General features: G+C 38.2%; 2 protein-coding genes across 5 annotated transcripts in view; both read right to left on the bottom strand.

The window, feature by feature from the left end:
- The window catches only part of trpm7 (transient receptor potential cation channel, subfamily M, member 7), a 986,641-nt gene extending 982,427 nt beyond the window's left edge, over positions 1 to 4,214 (bottom strand). For both annotated transcript variants that reach the window (XM_030721294.1, XM_030721304.1), the window contains exon 1: positions 4,061 to 4,214. In XM_030721294.1, the coding sequence (XP_030577154.1) occupies positions 4,061 to 4,063 (3 nt within the window). In that variant the 5' untranslated portion in view covers positions 4,064 to 4,214. The remainder of the gene's footprint in view (positions 1 to 4,060) is intronic.
- A 2,384-nt stretch (positions 4,215 to 6,598) lies between these two features.
- On the bottom strand, positions 6,599 to 21,921 carry sppl2a (signal peptide peptidase like 2A). Of its 3 annotated transcripts, XM_030726168.1 has the most exons (17): positions 21,658 to 21,920; positions 20,669 to 20,779; positions 20,383 to 20,565; positions 19,093 to 19,182; positions 18,873 to 19,006; positions 18,364 to 18,524; positions 18,169 to 18,265; positions 17,547 to 17,648; positions 17,108 to 17,189; positions 16,831 to 16,905; positions 13,527 to 13,583; positions 12,727 to 12,780; positions 11,469 to 11,568; positions 11,098 to 11,178; positions 10,025 to 10,185; positions 7,592 to 7,625; positions 6,599 to 6,872 (listed from the first exon to the last, which is right to left on the bottom strand). In XM_030726168.1, exons 1-17 carry the CDS (start codon positions 21,745 to 21,747, stop codon positions 6,832 to 6,834), a joined length of 1,653 nt encoding a protein of 550 aa, XP_030582028.1. In that variant the 5' UTR covers positions 21,748 to 21,920; the 3' UTR covers positions 6,599 to 6,831. The 3 variants fall into 3 exon arrangements, with proteins under 3 accessions (XP_030582028.1, XP_030582030.1, XP_030582029.1); XM_030726170.1 differs by lacking the exon at positions 12,727 to 12,780 and having other exon boundaries at positions 21,658 to 21,921; XM_030726169.1 differs by lacking the exon at positions 7,592 to 7,625 and having other exon boundaries at positions 21,658 to 21,919.
- Positions 21,922 to 22,176: the final 255 nt, after the last annotated feature.

Genomic DNA, 22,176 nt, shown 5'->3' with positions numbered 1-22,176 from the left:
CAGAAATGTAAGGAAATTGTTATAGATTTCTGTCAAGTACACAGACTCACTGCCTTAACTAAAATGGACACCAGGCTAGTTTTGAGCAAGGAAAAGCCCTTCGACATGCTGCCATAATGTGTAATGGAAAATTTATATCATCTTCAGCTGAACTATTATCTTCATCTTACATGCCACAGCACACTTCGATTAAATTAGTTTAAATTAAGTGAATGACAAATTCTGTAGTCGTCAGATACATAATAAATCTGATGGCAGCATAAAAGCCTGTTAAAGTACTAATAATCACATCTGAAATCAGTCCAAATATAAAGCGACATCTTTCCCTTTAATATATAAATATGTATTAAGACACTGTCAGCAACAGACTCTTATAGGTATGTGGTGGCATGCAGTATTTCTCGAGTTTATCTCACAATCTTTATCAATACTGTAGCATGAATGTTCATATATGGTGGAAGACAGTTTTATCCATTTCAGTGACTCCTAAACAAAACCACTCTTGCACAGGTTAGATCCAAGCACATAGTACAATATCTGTGTTGATATGGATGAATGTTACCCTTCTGAGTACCAACAAAACTTTGCCTAAGCTCTGTCATTCTGCTTCACTGAAAAAAGTATGAGAAGTACTATCAAGTTCTTGGAAAAGGGGAGGCCGCACTTTTCCGAGAGCAAAAAAAAATACACCTTACAAACACTTGTTTGGGCAAGTCTACAGGAAGAATTCCAGAGAGTAGGTTCAGTGAAAATTTTTGCTTTTGTTGACCACGAAATGCAGAAAATCCTGTTTGTTTCATATCAGGAAAAGAGGTAACTTCAACAACCTGATCAGGTTGGAAGGTCTCCTTTATCAAACCCCCATCAACTCCCTCCTGATGAGCTTGAAACAGCTGTTGGACATAATGTTTCCAAAGCCAAATTAATTTGCATTACATTATATCAGGAAAGGATTTAGAAACCCTGATTGAAACCTGAGTTTCCAGATAAGTGAAGTTTTCTATCACACTTCACTTATCTGGACAATCAGATATTACACTGTTCTGAGATTACAGCAGATTACAGCTGTCTCAGCAAATTTGAACTCCCAATTTTCACTGATATTTAACACTGACAACTATGCCTACATGAAGTGTACTACAAGTATCCAAATGGTGTACTCATAATGGTCAAACCTGAGTGCGAGAGCACCAGATTAGTTCACAAGTTGAGCAGGCAACCATATGCTGCAAGACTGAATGCAGCGGCCTGAGTTCGATTCCAACTTGGACCCTCCTTTTTCTGTGCATCTTCCCCAACTCCTTCTCCCGTCTATGCTATTTGTGTACTATATCAGGCCATTTGAGGGATATATGTATACTCATTAAGTGTGATTATTGGTCAAACTAATGTCAGTAGATCTCTGACTGGATGATGATATCATTGAGGCATGCCTATGCTTCTATATATGAACAGGTGGAGATGCTGCCCATATACCAAACGCCTGTAGTAGAAGATAACCAAGGTATCTTTTCCTATATCTGACTTCACTAATCCTAAACATCTAAATCATGCTAAATGGTCACACAAAAAAGTGCCTATTAATTTGACAAGCCAATCCACATTTTAATAAATCCAGGATCAGACGAGCAAGTGCAAACACTGATGGGTTTAGACCAGGGGTGAGAATGAATTTTCCCAAGTGGCTGCATGAGAAACTGGGACTGTTGTGGAGGGCTGCACCAATAAGCTTATAAAGAGATAAAATTAATAACTAAGCAGAACTGAGTTCAGCTTACTGGTGCAGCCCTTCACAAAAGTCTCAGCTTCTCATACGACCACTTGGGAAAATTAACTGCCCACCCCTGGTCTAGACTACTTTTCTCTTCACAAAAACAGCAAACTATAACTGTATACAAATATGAGAAATAAAAGCAAGAATGCTGCTGCAGCCAAAGCCAGGAAGCAAAACTCACAAAAAATGCTAAATGCATAAATAAATAAGACTTATTATTAATACTACAACATGGTCATTAAATACTTAATTACAATTGTGTATTTAATTATATAAATGTGTTTCTTTTTTTTTTTGCATTTTTGGCCACAGCGGCTTTTATCGACAGTGGAGAGAGACAGGAAATGGGGGAAAGATACAGGGGAAGACACGTGGGCAAATTGGCGACGGGCCGGGACGTGAACCCGTGCCGCAACGCGGCATATATATGTGGTCGCCGGCTTCACCACTAAGCCACCCAGGTCACCCAGGCGCCCATAAATGTGTTTCTTAATAGTATTTTAAGGGGCATAGAAAAACAAAACAAATCTTTTTTTTTTTTTTTGGCTCAGAACATGCTTCGGGGACAACAACATAAAATCAGTCTGCATGTAGATGAGGCTGGTGTTACCATGCAGAAATATGCATTTTCCTTCATAAACAAAAATGCATTTAGCTTGAATAAATTAAACCTGACATTACGAAAATACTGGTTAAAAATATTTTGGTTTTCTTCGGTGGAAGGCCAAAAACCTACAAAAAAAAAAAAAAAAAAAAGGCAAGATTACTGAGATAAAACATTAAAATACATTTTTATTTGAAATTTGAGAACAAATCAGAAATTTTGAGTACATTTGAAACACTAATTTAAGAACTGATCTGTCGAGAAAAAGGTAAACTCCTATAGTCCTTAAACTGTGTTTATGTACTAAAAGAAATAACTTGTTACTAAAACTGATGCTAAAGTATTATTTCGCTAATTCATATACACAAGGCATTTTTGTTGTTTTTGTTTTTTAAATAATGCTTACTTTATTCTCAAAATCTAAAGTTTAACATCCATGTCTATGACTTCCAGTTCCCAGGTATGCAGATAGAGAAGGACCTATCCTGGAGCCAAACAACATAGCACGCCAATGAAGGCAAGCAGAGGCAGGTAGAAACATTACTTCCTGAGGCTCCTCAGAAAGAACCACCTCATCCTAAACCTGGATCCTATCACTGCTCCATAGAAAACAACATACTGCATCTGTGTGTGGTTTGCCAGTTGTAGAGTGGCTCAGAGGAAAGCGCATGGATAGTATTATCATTAGTGGTAGTAATACTTTATGTGACCCTAATACTCTCAGGTAGGCGCAAAAAAAAAAAATTATAATTAAACTGCGTAATCTCTGTATATACTAATAAACGGGCAAAAGTCCAGCGGAGGTTACCAAGGACATCACTTTATCCTCGATGGTTACCATAGTGAATCCTGGAATCGATACTCCATTGCTGACGACTTTTTAACAGTCGTCGCGCACGCGCTCAGTTTGTTGTGAACTTAGTTTTAAAAACAATTCCTGTTTTTTTTTTTTTGTTTGTTTGTCTGATTTATTTATTTATTTCCCCCAGGAAAAGTACCCCAACACTGTAACAGGCCTAAAGCGTTCAACTCTGACCCAACAGGAGCGGGCGTACGGGGGTTAAATTAAAACCTGAGCTAATAAAAGCACTGTTTCCGCACATCTACACCTTTTTCCCGACGCTGGCACGTCTGCACAGACTTGGCAGCCACTCGAGGTGGCATTGACTTGCTGGTGGTAATGACAGCGTGTTTTATCCGACATCTGAGACGGCTAGAAGAAATGTCTTAAACAAGTGCCAGCTGCTTGTATCTGGTATCGTTGACCGTGGGGTGAAGAAAAGCTCAGACATCGCTGCTAACATCAGCCAGCTACCGCTGCTGCTCTACTAGCTTGTTAGCTTAATTTAGCGCTAGCGAGCTAGCTATTTAGCCTGCTAACGTTACGCCCGTGTGTGGAGTTTTCTTTAATAGACGGCATGTCACTGTGCGCACTTTACACACTAGCTTCAGGTTACACGTGCCTCAGCTCAACAGCCAGGCAGTCATTTAAAAAAAAAAAAAAAAAAAAAAAGCAAATGCCACCCCGACCCCAGCTGGGTGCCTGACCAGGCAGAGGACGGCATGCATGAGGGGGAACCTGCCACTCAAACCCCGATCAGTCACGACGATCCTCCGCGCCAATTTAACCACACTATAAAACCCAGAGGGTGGCAGCTGACCACCCGGAGAGGCTCACATACCATTCTCTTCACCGTTGAGACTCAGGAAGAGGTCTGTCGTGGCTTTTATCCATCTATCAGCGGTATTCTCAGTTAGCCTTGGAAGGAAAGCCCGGTAGACGTTGGAGAGATCCGCTTTAGCTGCAGCTCCAACGGAAGGTTGCTTTTTCATAATTGTGCGACTCCAGACTGACGCTGTATGACGAGCCGGCTGACTCAGCCAGCTCACTGTCACGTGGCGGAGGCGGAGCCAGCGGCCACATGTGCGCTTTGTTTTAGTTTTTAATCAATACAAACAACCGGCAAAAGACCGTCTGTTTTTACATAACAACGAGGAAAAACAGAGCACAGAGACACAGAAAATAGTTTGGGAGGCTGAAGACAAAAGTTAATGACCTGCAGTAATGGCATAGGGCCTATAAATATATGGGGAATGAATAGAGGGATGTGAAGAGGCATTTGTCAATTTTCTGATTTGTGCCTCCTGGTTTCCTGTCTGCCTTAATTAATCCTAGCATGTTAGAAGATACCTTGATGCTTAAAATGCATCTGGAGGATACAAAAGAGAAGAGGCTGCAGTAGCAACTATAACTAAGGATGCATGGGTGTATCCTTTGAGAAAGTGTTTTTATTTTGGGACACAGCTGGAATATACAAACCATGATGGGAGAAGGACTCTTTAGACAAGAAGTCTGTTTCTTTTATTTATGATGACAAGCCTTCTGCCCTTCACCATTTCTGAGTGTGGGATTAAATAGAGGTGTCACATCTTGTCACACTGCACCATGTTGTGAATTGAAGAATTAAAAGTGATGCTAAATTTAAAACAAGCACCTTTTGACCAGAGATCATTAAATACAGCAGTACTTGGGCTATAACATTCAAAAAAATTGTGATCAGTTTAAAATGAGGCTAGAAGGATTTTAGTTAAATGCCTGCAACTTCAACTTCTCTCTCATGTCTCTACATTGACTCCTCTGCTTGCACCTAAGGTGGAAGAGGACTAAGATGAGAGGACAGGAGTCAAGGATGCAGCTCCATGGGTCTGGGAAATGAGAAGCGGGGCCATCGAATTTAAACAGTGACAAAGTTGTCATGAGATAATGAATTCACAACTTCATGAACTTCCCTACAAATAATATTTTTCCCATTAGAGAAAGAATTACATCTCTCAGATGTATCACCACATACTGATTTAACTGATGACACCCATTTAAACTGCTTCTCTCCTTTTGATATCTCTAAGCTAATTTATCTGTTTTTTTAGACCTCATTCCTACAAGAGTGTTCAAAGAAGTCTTGTCATTAATTAATGCTTTTATTTTAACTATGATAAATTTATCAATAGGTTGCATACCACAGACTTTTAGGATGGCTATAATTAAACCAGTGCTTAAAAAGCCTTTGCTTGATCCAGCTGTCTTAACTATAATTGTACGTCTCGCTATGGGGCAGGGTGGTAAAACGAAGTCTTTTCTTACAGAGATGAACACGCAAACACATCTCGATTTTCCAAAGTCCCTAAAAAGCATGTGGGAAAACATGTAACAGTCTGATGAGATCAGGGTTGAATTTCTTTGGCACAAAAACACCACTGCACATCACCAAAAGAACACCACACCCACGGTAAAGCATGGTGGCGGCAGCATCATGCTTTGGGGCCATTTTTCTTCCACTGCAACTGGAGTTTGAGTCGTGGTTGAGGAAATTATGAGCTCCAAAAAAAAAAAAAAAAAAAAACCCCAAAAAACAGCTCATGCAAAAATCTTCAGGCATCTGCTAGAAAGCTGAAGAGGACAAGCACAGCAATCCAAAGAATACCTTGAAATCAACAGAATGGTGTCACCAGAAAGATTTCAGCATATGTACACATTACATGTCACATTAAAAGTGGAATAAAAGTTCTGAAAGGATTTCTTGGTCTCACTTTTTAACACCACAAAAACTTAAATTTTAACAATGGTGTATACTCCCCCCCACCTCAATATATCCTATGTATGTATGGCTCTTTTTTCCCCCTACCCAAGATAAGCAAGAGGGATTTGCTTGTCCAGATGTGCAGTTTATTTAGAGCAGGGATCCTGCAGATTTTAGATGTGTCTCTGCGTCAACACATACAGAAGTCATTTGCAGGACTCTGGAGAACTTGACTGCATACTGAGGAGGTAATTCAGCCATTTGATTCAGGTGTGTTGGATCAGGGACACATCTAAAACCTGCAGGACACCCGCAGGACACTAGGCTCACTGGCCTGAATGTGAGGATCCCTGATCTAGAGGGAGATTTTGTTCACTTAATGACAAGTTTTAAAAAAAAAAAAAAAAAAAGACAAAAATCCACATACAAAAACAATACAAGTTGTTTTATTTAATATAAGGCAATGAAATAAATCACATCTTACAAACAGGTTACACAGAAAACCCAGTTATCAAAATAGCTACAAGTAATTTAACCCAAACTCACACCCAATAAAACAATTACCAAGCTAAATATTATAAAGTGCTTTCTTGTTCTCTCTTATGCAATCATCACAAAGGCAAAGTCGTCATTATGTTTTTGTTTTTTTTTCCAAAGTGAACCCGACAGACCTTTCAGGCACTAAAGTCACTTTAACATCTCAGTTGCACGTACACAGCATTTATTTAACTCTTCATATCAATCAAAATGTACTGCTTGAAGAATTTTTTGTTCAATACCACATATTCCCTTGCTTTGCAAATGTAATATTAAAATGTGATTTAAAAAAAAGAAGAAGAAGCATCCAGCAGTTGAGTCCATGTTCAACACTTAAGTCAGCATCTTTCACCTTCTATGGAGCGGTCAGTTCTTCCCTCTAAAGAAAACGAGACATGTTAATAACTCAAACATTTTAGTTCAGTAACAGACAGAAAGAAAGACAGCCTCTTAGACAGGATTTTAATATGTAATGCGAACTGCAGATATGACAGCAGGGCGTTCTACAAATACCAAACCATAGCGATAACATCACAAAATCCATGCCATAGCTCTCCCACGTTAACTGCAAGCAAAATCATGCTGAGGGCAACATGAACATGTTGGGAACTGCATGAAGGATGGGGAAGTTATTAAATCCTGTTGATTTGAAAAGGCTGATGAGAGCAGAGAATGGAAAATGACTAAACCAAAAAAAAAAAAAAGAAAAAAAAAACAGAAATACAAAACAAAAACTGCACAAAGAAATAAAGTTAATATCATTCCAGGGCCAAAGCTTTTAGACAAGTCCACTTTGTCGTGTGGCTGAGAGGCACTTCAGACACATCAGAACGTTATTTTCAGTCAACTAGAGACACCTGATGGTTAAAATGGTGTACTACCCACCCAAACTTCAGTCCTAAAATTTCTTTGTATTTTAAAGGCATTAACATATATTTTGTTTTTGAATATCAAACTGACCCTGGAAATCAGGAGTTAAAAATGTCAAAAGAAAGGGTGATAAAAGAAGCTAGTGAGAGACAATAAGGCACTGCAGTAAGCAACACTAATGACAGGAGAGATGCAGGGGAGAGGTCTGAGGGTTGGAGGGAAGCACACCTGGCAGTAAAGGTTCCCTGGATGGGTCCAAGACCTGATGAAAATGAAGCCAGGTCAGAATTGTTTCTCCTTCAAGGTTTGTTTGTGCACGTCTCACTCTCATGCACACACAGACACATGCACACACGCTTGCTTGCGCACACACATTCAGCTAGCCATGCCAATGTGTTACAATTTTAATGTGATAATTTTGAATATCTGGATGACAAATGAGTGAAGCATAGGTACCCCCCCCCCTCCCTTTCCTACATGGATTTCTCTAAACTTTTAAAATAAGTAAAACCTCCAGAGATCTGTAACTCATGTGAGAAGGAAATTTCAAAGTGATATTTTTGACTGATGATTGTCTGGGTGGTATGAAGGCAATCTGAGAACTAAAAAAAAAAATTTTAGAATCTTGAGTTAGCAATAAACAAAATCAAACAAACGTTCCTGTAGTCCTTGAAGCCTGCTGACTTACATCTATATTTAGTGCATGCAAGGTCTTGTCTATCAGTGCTTATCTGAGCTGATTATTGCTTATCTATGAGACTTAATACTATTTTATGGCCCGTGCCATACGCTTAGGTTAGCAGACTGGTAGCTATTAGTAGTTCACAGTAGACTGGCTCTTACAGTCATTCACAGTTGGAGCTCTGAAACAGCCTCCGCCTTCATTAGTCTACCTCACAAAGTATTGAAATGTCAACTAAAAACACACTGTCTCTCATTATCCTAAAACTGACTTTTCTTTGTGAACAATATAAGTTGCTTATCTGAACTTGTTTGTAATTTCCTTTGAATGGTTTTTGGTTAACTATTTTAATATCAGTAATTGTTTTGTTTTTGTTTATAACTAAACTGACTTGACTTGTGTATTCAGTTCTTACTAAAACTGGTAGGTGGATTTAAGGTTCAAGCTCTTGGATTCCATTTAATTCCATTTTTTGTTTGTTATGCATTCATCACTTAGGAGAGTGCCAAACATAAAAGCATGTACACTATGTCTTAGAATTAAGCATGATAGTTAGCTGAAACCTTTCTCTTTTGTATTTAAGGTGCAACATTTAGATCTTTTTTAAGGTTTAGTTGCCACTAGCCCAACCTTTCCTGTGTTTCCCTGCCTGCAAGATGGTCAGGTTACTGTTGCAGTGGTTCTCACTGGTATTCAACTACATCTTCAGTGAGTCTCTCATCCTGTGAATGGCCTGTCACTCCATGGTTTTGGACTGCAGCTGGCAGCTGTAGTCCTTGTGGTGCTCTGCAGGTTTGGTGAGGTTCTCCAGGTGCTACAGATTTTGGTCAGAGTGATCCTACAGTTGGATTAGAATTGCTGGAGATCTCTTGTTCCAACCAGAATTATGTGGTTCGTAAACACCAATGTCACTGAGTCTAACAGGAGAGGTAGCTGAATAACACTGAAGACTATTATACTTGGTTGGGTGACATGTTTGGAAAACAGAGTTTATTGATACCCCATCCATTTTCTTAACTTCTATTCCAATTTAGGGTCAGCTGATGGTTGGAGCCTATCTCAGCTATTATACAGTGAGATGCAGGGTATACCATGGACAGGTCACTAGTCTGTTAGAGGGCTAACTCATAAGGACAGACAAACTCATATTCACACTCATATCCACAAATATGGCCAATTTAGAATTAACCTAACATGAATGTTTTTGGACTGCATGTTATAGAAATCCACGCAAAGATAAACACCATTATTCTCATATTTGTCATCCTGGGATTACAGCATTTAAGTCTGAAGCTTTTACAGTTAAAAACATTCAGTCACAACAGAAGGCATGTGTTTGTCAGGTCAAGAAAGGAAAAACAGCCTGAAATAAACAGCATTCTCTGAAGCCACCATTCAATAGAAGCACTTTTGAACAGTCTCACATGCCAGGTGAGATCAGTTTTTTTTCAGTTGACTTGCTTGAGAAGACAGCTGACAACTTATGCAAGTTATGAAGCTGCAACTGACAAGCAGGATTTTTCTGTTTGATGTAAACAATTACAGGACAAGAAAAACTTGCCCTGCAGGAATTCTGCACGTGAAAAGTTTTTTTTGTTTTAAATCCCTCAGAACTGCAGCTGACATGCAGGAATGCTGACCAGGAGCTAACCAGTAATCATTCTCTCCCTCTTTTTTTTTTTTTTTTTTTTTAAATAGTTATTTTATTATGTTAAACAAAGACAGCCTACAAATAGGGTATATCAGCGTTTCCATATTAGTAAGGTAAATATTAATAATCCTAGCATCGAACTATAACCACATTTCTTGCTTCAATATCTGAATTTAAATATAGCAGTGTTGACTGCAGGTTTATAAACTAATGCTAACAGATGCTACAAAAGGAATGAAGTTCTCCAGAATAAGAGGAAATACCACTACAGCTATCAAACACCACTGCCATGTCAAACTTGTACAAAAACAATTTTTCCTCCTCTCACCTTGTATGTGGTTCCAGCCCAGAACTGCTTCATCTCCCCCCTGCAGCCTGCCACCACAGCAGAAGTTATCACAGTAAAGGGCACTAAGTAGAGCAGAGCAGGCTGTCCCATCCCGGACAGCAACATCACAACAAATGTCAGTACCATTCCCAGGAGATAGGCTAGAGAGAAATACAAGAAGGAAAGAGACAACGTAAACTTAAAGCTTACACCCGATGCACAAGGCCTAAAAGATGAAGTTCTGATTATAGCACAAGCTTAAATAAATGTGTCCGTTCTTCTGACTGTGGTAGTTGTCCATGATGCTGATCAAAAAAATTGAATCATGGCAGTAAGGGCCCCCCAAAATATACCTGCCCCAGGGCCTAATCACTGAGATGTGAGAAAATCCTATCAATATATGACATTTATGGGAGATTGTAAGATGCACCTAGGCAATTACCGAAAGCATTAAAGTAATTGAACAACAGAACAGTCAAAAAAATAAAAAATAAAAATGAATATTGTTGTTACAATTAAACAGCTTTGTAGTGAGGAATGTTCCAAAATTCCTCCTCACTGGTTTCTGAGTCTCATAAACAGATCTAGCAATCTCTGATGGAGAATGTGGCCACTGAAGGAGGTTCTACAGTCAAGAGGTCACTTACCTTTTCCAGCCTGCACTGTGAATGATTTCTCAGTTTGTGTAATAAATGCATGAAAAGCACAACTGTTCCCGTGTTATCAGTTCAGTCCACCCAACTTAGATGAAGATCAGAACATATTTTATGAGTAATAAAACTAGAAAGGGCTCGCAAGCTTTTTCTTGGCACTGTGTGAAGTTCAACCTAAAGAATTTGAGTTGGTGTGCTTTATTGTCAACACTGACAATAAAAATTACTAAATATATGCAATATGATAAGAAGGACCAACATATAAAAAAAAAAAATGTAAACCAACAAATCACTCAATCAGATCAAGGTTTGCCAATATAAATACTTCTTTTTTCAAAACTAAATTAAAAAAATAATAATAATAATAAATACATGTTTAAAATCTATGCAAAGTCAATAAAATGGTAAGATGTGTGATACCTATGCAGCAGCTGATGAAGTAGACCTTCCTTTTACTGTTGATCCAAACATCAAACCTGCTGCAGTAGGCCACCAGGAGACCTGCGAGACCAACATCAATCGGATATGCAGTTAACAAAAGCAATACACAACTGACTTAAATTACACATACCTCATCCAGTCTGAATTTATCTATATATATTTTGTTTGTTTTTTTAAATTTAGAACTAATATTATAAAGGGAATGACAGAAGACAGATGAAATATTAAAAAGGGCTCTGGCTAGACTCAAAGTGGACCAAAAGAACAGTGTATACACAAGCATTCAGACATACATGATTACACACAGGCAATGGTGTGGCGGTAAACCATGATAGTGTCTTTATCCTCACCTGGGACAATGATATCACCGTAGCCCAGGATGGAGAACTGCATCCCACACAGGTTCTGAGCCCAAGCTAAAAACCGCGGGACACGCATCACCACAGGCAGCTGAGAAATGAAGCATTACAGATGTTAAAAATGACAAAACTGTGGCTTTACTTTGGGTTCCACTTCCATCTGACCGCCGTCTCTTAGCTTTATGTGAATGCAGCAAAGCTACAGCAGGTACACTCATGTACATTTCTGTAGATTTTTCCTGTATTTTCTAACACATAATCTGTCTGGTCTGTACAGACAGAAAGAATAAAGCTCTAAACAACGGGACTGTTATTGTTTATTACTCTTAGATTTTGTGTGTTGGTTTATTGAGACTGGGGTGTCTACACAATGGTGAGTCCAGCATTTTTGTACCATCTGAACTGAACTTCTTAAAACTTGCCCCTGACAGATACCTGTGTTCTAAAAACCCCAAAATTTAAAAAAAATACAGAAAATTAAAGAAAGATAAAATTAAAATTAAAATAAATAAAAATAAACTGGAACTCGACATTTTGAGACAATAAAATCTAGACTAAAACAAGCAAACCCACTCTGGAGAGTAACAAAATAAAACTGAAAACCAAATAAAACTAATTAAAAGACCTGCTATAATATAGCTCTACAGTAAGAAGTTCAAGACCATTTTTCAGCTATCCCGAATTGATCTAACTTAAAGAAAAACCCTTCCATATTCATGTGGAGACCATTTTTACTCAAATTAAATATGAATACAAAACAATTTCCCTCAACAAAGAGTATAAAAATGATTAAACAGTAAAACAGCACCCCAATCTAATATTTCTTAAACTAAATTACTTCAACTACTGCAAAATGTGGTAACTTATTAAATAAAATTTTATTTACATAGTGCCAAATCACAACAAACATTCGCCTCAAAGCACCCAAAATCTGATAAAGCAATTTCTTTTTTAATAATTAGCTCACTACACTACATGTTGCAGTACTTTCCCATTCAACATGATGTGTTTTATTAATTTTAGATTCCTGTTAACCACGTTCTGAATATGTATCTGGGTGGTCCATGTACAACAATACAAAACAAGAAGAAAAGTTTTATAATCACATATCTACCCAAAAAGGTTAAATTAGTTCTTTCACACACTAAAACATCTACTAATAAGATTCCCTCTCTACCCACCTCAGCATTTAGCCTAAGAAAAGAAAAGAAAAAAAAAAGTAGTAGATGGGTAACAAGTTGAGCCTTACTTTCTCAGAGGGAGCCTGTGGTTCCGCAGGGACCTCCACCATGTTACCTTGTGTCTAAGACAAAACCCACCCAACCCCAGTGCACAGTTAGTCTATCGCTCCCCTCAGGGCATCTACAACAAGCTGTGCAGGTCAGCCAGGATGTTAATAAAGCCACAACAAACTTGTCAGGGAATTCCACCAAGCTCAGCTTTAACCATGTTGTTTGGGACTCTGGTAAAAACTGATGTTTAAGTTTACTGATAAAATAAGTATATTTAAGTAAGGAAGGACAATTCCTGATGCCTGAGTCTGAGGCTACGAGAAATACATCCTCAAATACAAAGATTTTAATGTATTGTCATAAATCCAAATTAAAATAAAAAAAATAAAAAACCCTTTGAACCTTAAAATGAATAAAAACTAAAATAACTGCCAAGTTGCAGTCCAGACTAATTTATCCTATTAGGCCACTTGTATGAGATGTCACCATAATTAATGTAAGAATTTTTGTGCACACAGTACTGTGCAAAAATCTTGAGTTACCCCTCATTTATTTATACTTTGTGAGTTCATAGTGACCTTGACCATCCAATTCTAATCTACCTTATGCCAAATTTGAAGAAAATCCCTTCTAATCTGCAAGGGATGTTGCATCCATGCGAGTATGGCCAGACTTGCATATGGATACCCCAAAAACAAAGCCTACTGCAGGCATTGGAGTAATTCTTAACTTTTGTTAACTTTCACTGTAACAGTAGCCCTAAAAACTGTTTTGGTGGAGTTCCCCTTCAAGGTAAGAAGTGATGCAGGAAGCTTACCTTCTCACCAGACGCATCTGGGCCCAGAGCAACCTGCACCATGATGCTAACTCCATTCTGTTGACAGAGAAAGATGCCAAGTATTCATATTATGTTACTTAACAGTTTGTGAAATCACCACACATCATACTGCAATACCAGAAAAAAACATCTTCAATTATAAATACAGCTGGAACTATTGATTATTTTAGTAATCGAGTATTCTATTGGATAAGAAATACTTTTGTCTTATTAACAGTTCATCTGTATATTTAAACTTCCATAGATTTTCTGCAGAGTTTTCTCTGTGTGAAACAAACAGCAGTGGATGGAGTAGCTACAAAGTTCTTTTTTCTTCATTTGCTGATCAGGTGGTTGAGGAAGGGCTCCTCCAACTGTTTCCCAGTAAAGGTTTTAATGGTGGTTACAGGAACATGTGCTCCTGCGAGAAAAATGTTTCCTTTTCGCTCCACCTGAGCTCACGTCTGGATAATGGTTCTGCCTCTTTGTGAAGACAGACTGCACGTAAAACAAATGCTGCTGTTGTGTTATCAGTGTTTTTGCTGAAAAACTGGGGGCTGCATGAGCTTAATGTTGTAATGCTTTGTATTCACACATGCCCTCCTAAATATGTTTCCATTGCAAGTCTATTTTTAGCCGCTAATCAGGGATTAAAGCATAAAAAATATTTTGATGGAGCCCCTTGGCACCAAATGGGTGGGTGGGTGGGGGTTCCCACCGTTACGAGCGATCACTAGTACTAATGGCGGCACCTGCTAGCAACACACACACACACACAGCGCACTGGAGGCACGAGAAAAAGAGAGGAAAAAAACAAAACAAAACAAAAAAAAAAAAAAAAACCTGTCAGCGATGATACGCTCGGTGTTAAAGTCTAGTTTTCCCAAATGTAGGAAATCCGTCGCAGCTACGGAGAACTTTAATGCTGTTAATGTGGATAAATGCGCCGCTTACCTTACCATTTACCCGAACGCTGTAGAATTTAAACGAAGCATCGATGCAACAAATTTGTGTCGAGAATTTTTTAGAATCGAATTATTCGAGTTACTCGAGTAATCATTGCAGCTCTAATTGGAAAGGCCCTCACAGAGTTCACAAGTTCTCTGCCAAGGAACAATCCAGATTCAAACTAAAATTTAGACTCCGGGTGTACTCACACTAGCCTTGTACCACACTCGAGCATGACTGGTTACAGTCCCCACTGCCCTGCTGGCTTGTGCTCATACAAGCCTGAGTAAGCTTCAGCACTCGCTCACTCTTTTGCAGAAACATGCTGTTGAAAAGCACTCCTGCAGAGCACGAGTTTCATGATTTTACACATTTTGTGGCTTAATTAGGAAAGCGGTGACATACTGTCCCCTCGGTCTGTGTGCTTCACAGCCAACGGATTTTCATTTAGAAATGAGAAAACAAAACAAAAAAAAAAAAAAAAAGGGAAATGGCTCGTTTCTCGATTACCGTCTCAAAACTCGGAAACAAAAAAGCATGCAAAAAAACCCCAAAAACCATTAACTGATTTTATTTAAGTGCTTCAAAATTAAACTGAATTTTAAAAATCTGATGTGGAAATCTTATTTCTCAGGGTTTTTTTTGCCACCCACCCCCAATTCTCACCCGGAAGTAGTCCCCATACTTTTGACAGTACTAACTGTCTCCAAATTCAGGGGCTGCATCCTTCCAAGGACCTGTGGTCCAGGTTCTTTTAAGTCCATGAAGACCGCAAAGGCAAGAACCGTATTGCCAGGTTCAATAGCATTTTGGACAAGATGGCGTCTGTATGCAGCTTGACTTCTGTTCCGTCTCCACTCAAGTGAGCAGCTGTGAAATTGGACGGTCTACCACAGTGTAGCTCCTGTCACCTAGCAAATGTAACAGTGCGAAGCACAGCTATGGAAAAGAAGCTGTTAAAATGGAGCCCAAACTTTTTTCGTGGTTTGATTAATGTCAGCTCTTAATTGAAAACAAGTCAAAACAACACATTTCTACATCAAGGAATACAGATGAGCAAATAATTCATTCCCAAATATATTGACAGCTCTCTAGTAAGACATTAATGTTGAATAAAATGATCTAGTTATGAAGCTTAACGTTAATCTCAGCCAAGCCAATTTGCTCAGGAACAAATGAAACACGGAAATAAAGCAAACATCAACCCGTTAAGAGATCATCTGAGTGAATTATATCTGTGTTTAACTTCCACTCAGCGGCGAAAACCAGTGGGGGTTTGAAAAGAATGTGCCGGGAGTCAGGTGTTCTTATGACAGCTGGTGAGGCGAGCTGGTAGAGCAGCAGGAACGGAAATGTCAGAGCACATTTTGAAATTAGGTAATATCTTGATAAACTGAGCAAATATTTGAGGTTTACACATCTACATTCTCACCTGAAGACATCAAGTTTATTTTGTGCCACAGAAAGAGTCATATTTCAAACTTCTACGTATATATTTCTGGGTCAAAATACCCAAAAAATAAATAAATAAATAAATAATCACCACAAAATGAGAAATAAGATTTCCACTTTTTAAAATCCAGAGCTTAATTTTTAAGCTTAAATAAAATCAGATAATGGTTCGTTTTTTGTTTTCCATTTGTTTAAAAAAGGAAACGGCTCGTTTTCCATTTTTTGTTTCCCAATTTTGATTCCTAAACAAAAATCCACAAAGTACACAGACCCCCCCTCACATATTTGTGAAATGTGTAACAAAGCAATTTTACAGCTGCAGGTCTAACTGAGAAAACACTGCAGATCTGTGCTCAAAACTGGAGAGCAATCATACTACATGCGCACTGCTCTTAGTCCTTCTGTCTGTTCTGAAATCTGGATTTCTATAAGCTTTTTTAGTAAAACAGCAAATTCCACTAGTCAGTCTTCCTGATCATTTCTTGCTGTTCATACTGTGAGAAAAGTGAGCAAAGGCTGTTCATACTGCCTTTGCTCACTTTGAATATCATATCCTTATTTATATTTCTTATTTTCTCTTATTATGTATTATTTCATCAGCTGGAGGACAGCTCCCACAAAATTTTATTGTACTGTGCAATGACAATAAAGATATGTTATCTTTCTCAGCCAGCAGACTCTGCCAAAAGAGTCATATATTCCTGGGTAAATTATAAGGATGGGTTACTCATTTGCCCACGCAATACACCCCCATCAAACTGTATAAAATTAGGACTGGTAGTTTGGTAGTTTGTGCATAAACTTGCTGACAAATCAAAAGTGTATGTATATAATTGTATGCAGAGCTCCCTTTGTATTTTACTTTTTTTTAATTCAGTATAAATTTGATAAAAGATAAATATACCTTGGTGAAGAAAGGAGTGATGAAAACAAAGAAGACATCATATACAAGCAGGAGGCTCAGCAGAATGACACAGATCTATAAAACATTGGAAAGAAAAAATGAACACCAATTACGTGACTTGATGCATGCGCCAAGTGCACATGAAAAAACGGGAAAAAAATTGGTTTGTTTTTTTAGGAATGGAGCAGTGCCTAATATGATAATGGAAAAGGTTAATAATTATAATAAAAAATATATATATCAATTACAATGCAAGTACTCATAAGTGAAGAAATACCTTGAAATTGGACAGTGAAATAGTCTTCATGAAGTTGAGGCAGAAGGCAATGCCAAGAAGGTCCTGCAGGATCCAGATCCATCTGGAAGACATAAGACCTCATCGATTTTAGGATGTTCATTATTTTAAAATGTAACAACTTCAGGATAAAGCACAAAAGACACATGTATCAAAAGACTATCTATCTCTTATCTCTCCATCTATCTCTATCTAGCTATCGAGAGAGAGGAACTAAAGTCCACAATTCTCTGTTAAGCAAGAAATATGTTCACTCAACTATATGCAATATAGTAGCACCAACCTCAGTGTGTCAGAAGTATTTCTACAACATTCTGGGTCATTTTAACCCACTTCACCACCATAATAGTTCCCTGCCACAGTGGTGCAACCATGCCTGAATACTGAGACTGAAACAGACATAAGTACTGTGAACACGTACCTGTCTTCATTTCTGTACACTGCCCAGACCACAGCAATGCTAATGCACACAGCAGCCAGCAGGAGAGATCTCAATGACAAGTTCCAATTTCGGACAGAGAAACTAGAAAAAGACAAACATTTATGTAAAAAACAAAAACCAAGGAAAAAAAAAAACACACACACACACACACACACACACACACACACACACACACACACACACATTCACTAACACAGAGTTGTTTATCAGATGAGTGATGTGATGGTCACATTAATGTTAAAAATACATTTGATTAGTTTCAAACTCATATTATTATGGGTCATTATTTTAATTGTGAGAAGAGACAAGGTGACATTCACAGGTGGGGAGGCTTGAACACGTGAGGTAAGGTTGAAATAATCGTCGACTAATCAAAAGAAAATAATTGACAGATTAGTTGACTACCAAAATAATCTTTAGTTGCAGCCCTATGTAACAGTAATTTTCCCAAGTTGTACAATATAAGTATATTTTATTAAAATTGGCCACCAAGAACTAGTCACTAGTAAAAACTCAGTCTATGGGTTGTACATTTGCTTTATATTTTATCTACAGTGGTGCAGTGTATATTCAGTCTGTTTCCAAAGAGTGAAGCTCATACCTTAAAGTGCCACAACCAATTTTGTCCATCACTGCATCAAAACAGCTGTAGAGTGCAGAGGCAGATGCCATGCAGAAGATAACAATAATAACGTAAACTGGAGATAAAAGAAAAAACAAAACAGATTAAAACAAAAGACCAGGTAAAATTACTCCGTTAAACACCCAGGAACTGATTTTTTTAAGCCCCTCTCACCAAGGACATTGTAGAAAAAGTACATAAGGACGAGCATCCCGCACATCAAGGCGACAAAGATAACCACTTTGAGAGGAGAGTACAGTGAAAGCTCTCCACTGTCTGATTTCCTTTCTCCTCCTCCTCCTCCTCCTCCAGAAGCACCGCTATTCAACCGGTCCCTGCCACAAACAGGAAAACACTTTTAACTGTGTTTGAATCTGAAGACGGTATTTTATGGAGGGGAAAAAAAAAAAAAAAAAAAAAAAAAAGAGACCAGGTAGAATCAAATGTGGCCAATAGCTATGCAATAAATATGATCTCAGTGAGGGTGAATACATGTAAATGTCACCCATGTTCAATAACCTCAGTATGTCACACTGATGTCAATAATATTTTGACTGCATAAAAAAAAAAAAAAAAAAAAAAATTCCAAATCAATAAGTGTTTCTGCCATCTTTGCTTTATTTTAAATGAGACACCATAACTGACTTTTCAGCTTACAGCTGTGTGACCCTATAAAATCTCACCTCTCACATGCTCCGCTCCAGTAACCGCCCAAGACAATTGTAACAATGGAAATCAGCAGGATGACTGCAATGCTCGGATCAATCTTTGCATAAAGTGGAGCATACAGCTTCACCATCATCTGTTCCCCAAACACCTGAGGAAGTACGCAGAGTTAAAATTAGTCATCAGATTTAAATAAGACACATTAATGACTTTAATAAAAGTAAATAGCTCTTTGACCTGCTGAGCTTCGAGGAAGTCCCCGTATCTCATGAGAGCCAGAGAAATATTGACCTTTGCGTACTCCGACTCATTGGCTGAGGGAGTTCTCTGTAGAGAGTTTTATAAATACACTCAGTGATACAGGAATGTTTCAAGTTTAGTCAGCACATGGAGAAAAAAAAAAGAAAAAAAAAAAACTTCAACAGTGGATTTCAGAGCCAGAGATGTAGGGTACTAAAGATAATGTAAATAAATAAATACACAAAATGAAAACATGAAAATGAGAGAATAGAGGGCAACAATAAGACAAACAAAAAAACATTTTTTTTTAAATGACTGAGCATAGGAGACCACTTTATTAATGTACAAAGAGTCTTGAGACAACTCTATAAACTTTTGGTGAAGTGGTGCGGTACAGCTGTACAGTTTACTTTTGTTTTGAAAAGGTTTGTGCTGGGACAGAAAAACAGGACACGTGTGTATTTGGTGGTGAAGAGACTCACTGGGGTTGGCTATCACTGACTCATCTCAGGATACAGCACTGGTATATTTTTAATCTCTAAAATGATACTGGGTAAGCTTCCAGTTTAATTATGTACCCTACTCTGTCTCCAGCATTTGCTTTTAATGTGCAAACAGCATTTTCTTACTAGACACCTCTGGCATGGAAGATTTTGCAGAAAGATAAAAACCTGAATATACAAATATATCTTTTGTTAAATTTAAAAGAATAAAGAATGTGGTGAAGGAGACAAAACTGTTTCTTGTTTTCATGCTGCATTTGTTGCATTTTTTTTAAAAACATGTTTGAGTTTGTATGACTTCTACCCTGGCCAGGTCCTGCTTGTGAAAGGGATCTGATTCTCATTGGGAGCTTCCGACTAAATAAATGTTAATAAAATTTGACTTCAATTAAATTTAACTGAACAATGCCTGTATGCTTGTATTTGGGACATGTAACAACAATTTAATCTCTGATGTGAGGTGTCTGGGTGCAAAGATACAAAGCAGATCTATATCATGTAATGATTTAAAGTAATCAATGCAATCTTGAATTGTCTAGCTAACAGACAAATGAATTAAGGTGACAGGAAAAAATATTTTTCAAGGCAACAAAGTATGTTTAAATGGAAATCCCCACATCAACACCACAGTTGTATCATTTCCTCATTTCCTGAATCATGCCTATAAGTGTTACACTTCTGTATTTTCATCAGCTACAAGCAGCAAAGAGGAAATAATAATTAACCATTAAAAAAAATCTAAAAAGTAAGATCTCAAATCAGCTTAACCAATTTAACATCTTACCATTGTTTCATTGCTGGCAATGAGCAAAGTTTTAGCACCGAGTCTCTGAGCATTAAGAGCCTTCTGGCTGAAATCACAGAGGCCTCTCATCACCACCAGCGCTTTGCCATTTACTACAGATGGACTGATCCCTGAGATGTCACACAGCAGAGAGGAGGTCATATTCACCAACTGGTACTGCCGCTGGAAAAGTCAAGACACTGACTTAACACTTACAGCAATGTTTGGAAAGGTGTCATACACAAGAAGACACAAACCAAAAGGGCTGTAAAAAAGAAAAACTTACTGCAGCATCAAGTGACTGGGCCAGTGGGGTCCAGGAGTGATTGTGAACAATGCAGAACTCCCTCTCAGTATCTCCATTTGAAATGTGCAAGATTGCCTCCTGGCCATTTATCTATTGAGAAAGAAATGTTACCCTTTAATATGCCACACAGGGAAACCAATCCTGCTTTGCTTTGACAGTAAAATGGTGACTATGACTAACACACTTACGGCTCAAGGAGCACTTTTGTTTGTCAAAAATAATTCACAGAACCCACAGATAAGGCTCTCACTCATCGTTTGCTGTATGACGGTGTCGGATGGCCTCCCTTAAGTTTCGCAGATTTAAACATTGGTGCGTTCTTATATATAAAAGTGTGTTTTGACAGCTTTTCCCTCATAAATTTGACTTTTCACGTAAATTTTCCAATTATTTTCCTGTAAATTTGCCGTCTTTTCTTCACAATTGTTAAAGCATTTTTTGTGAATTTTACCTGAATCGTATCCCCCCCATTTTATTTTATTGGGTATAAATAGGTATATCAAAGTTTCACGCTGTCAGCTTTAGTAAATGGTGCCACACAAACACACACGCGCTGTGATAAACAGATGTAAACGCTTCCTTGTTGGTGACGTCACAGAAATCGCCGTTTTCAAGTTTCATAGTTTCCGTTAAATTTGATTAAAATGGCCAACAGAGTGATGTGTATCCTCGTTTCAGCTTCTTTACAACAACCTTATTCTAACACCAGAGCAGCAAAAACACGGTTTTTCTGTTTAGTAGCACACCGAGGCTAACCGACTAATTAAATATGAAAGGTAACGATTAGCACCCGTTTGATTGTTTATACACTAAACAACGAAATTCCTGTGATAAACAGACTGACACTGTGCCCGGACTACATGCTGACCATATACTCAGACCGTTAATATTCAGCTTATCTGTTTGTTCGTCGGCAACTTTGGCTTTCAGGCCCGTCAACAGCTAGTTACCATCATCCATCAACTTACCTCCGACGCTAAGAAAAGAAGCGACAAACACACAAATCCGACAGCTCCTTCCATCTTGTTACCACTCATTTTTTTCCACCCACAAAACATTAATTCACTTCTCTACGGCACGGTGGCACTTTTTTACTTCATGAGCCGCTTCATCATGGATGTTTAGCTGGCTAGCAGGTACCCGCAACTTCCTGTACAGGCTTGTGACATAAATGTGCTGAGCCGCGGGTTTCTGTTTCACCTCAGAGCGTCTGAACGCCCACGCACACGTCCTATTAATCAGAAATTTAACCCTGGAGATGTTTAAGTTCAGCTTCTTTCATTTAAATATTAAGTGAAACATAAGTTATAATAAGAATATGTGGGTCTGATCGCCTACTTGACCACATCCCCTCCAACATTTATCACTTACACTGCTCTTTGAGAGAGAGCTTTTGAGTGGAGTTTGAAAAAATCTTATTTTACACTTCCAATCAAATTCTCTCCAGTACTGACTCCCAATTCCTTTGTGGCAGCCAGTACAGATGT

The sequence above is a fragment of the Archocentrus centrarchus genome, chromosome 3 (assembly GCF_007364275.1).
Source record: "Archocentrus centrarchus isolate MPI-CPG fArcCen1 chromosome 3, fArcCen1, whole genome shotgun sequence".
Classification (NCBI taxonomy): Eukaryota; Metazoa; Chordata; class Actinopteri; order Cichliformes; family Cichlidae; genus Archocentrus; species Archocentrus centrarchus.
This window is presented reverse-complemented; position numbering and strand designations above follow the sequence as displayed.

Excerpts from the sequence above, each read along its gene's own strand:
- sppl2a (XM_030726168.1), bottom strand. The coding sequence starts at position 21,747 with ATGTTTTGTGGGTGGAAAAAAATGAGTGGTAACAAGATGGAAGGAGCT. Across the intron at positions 12,781-13,526 it reads CAGATGCGTCTGGTGAGAAG|ACACAAGGTAACATGGTGGA; the intron begins GTAAGCTTCCTG and ends GTTTTGTCTTAG. Across the intron at positions 10,186-11,097 it reads CTTCATCAGCTGCTGCATAG|CCTATCTCCTGGGAATGGTA; the intron begins GTATCACACATC and ends ATTTCTCTCTAG.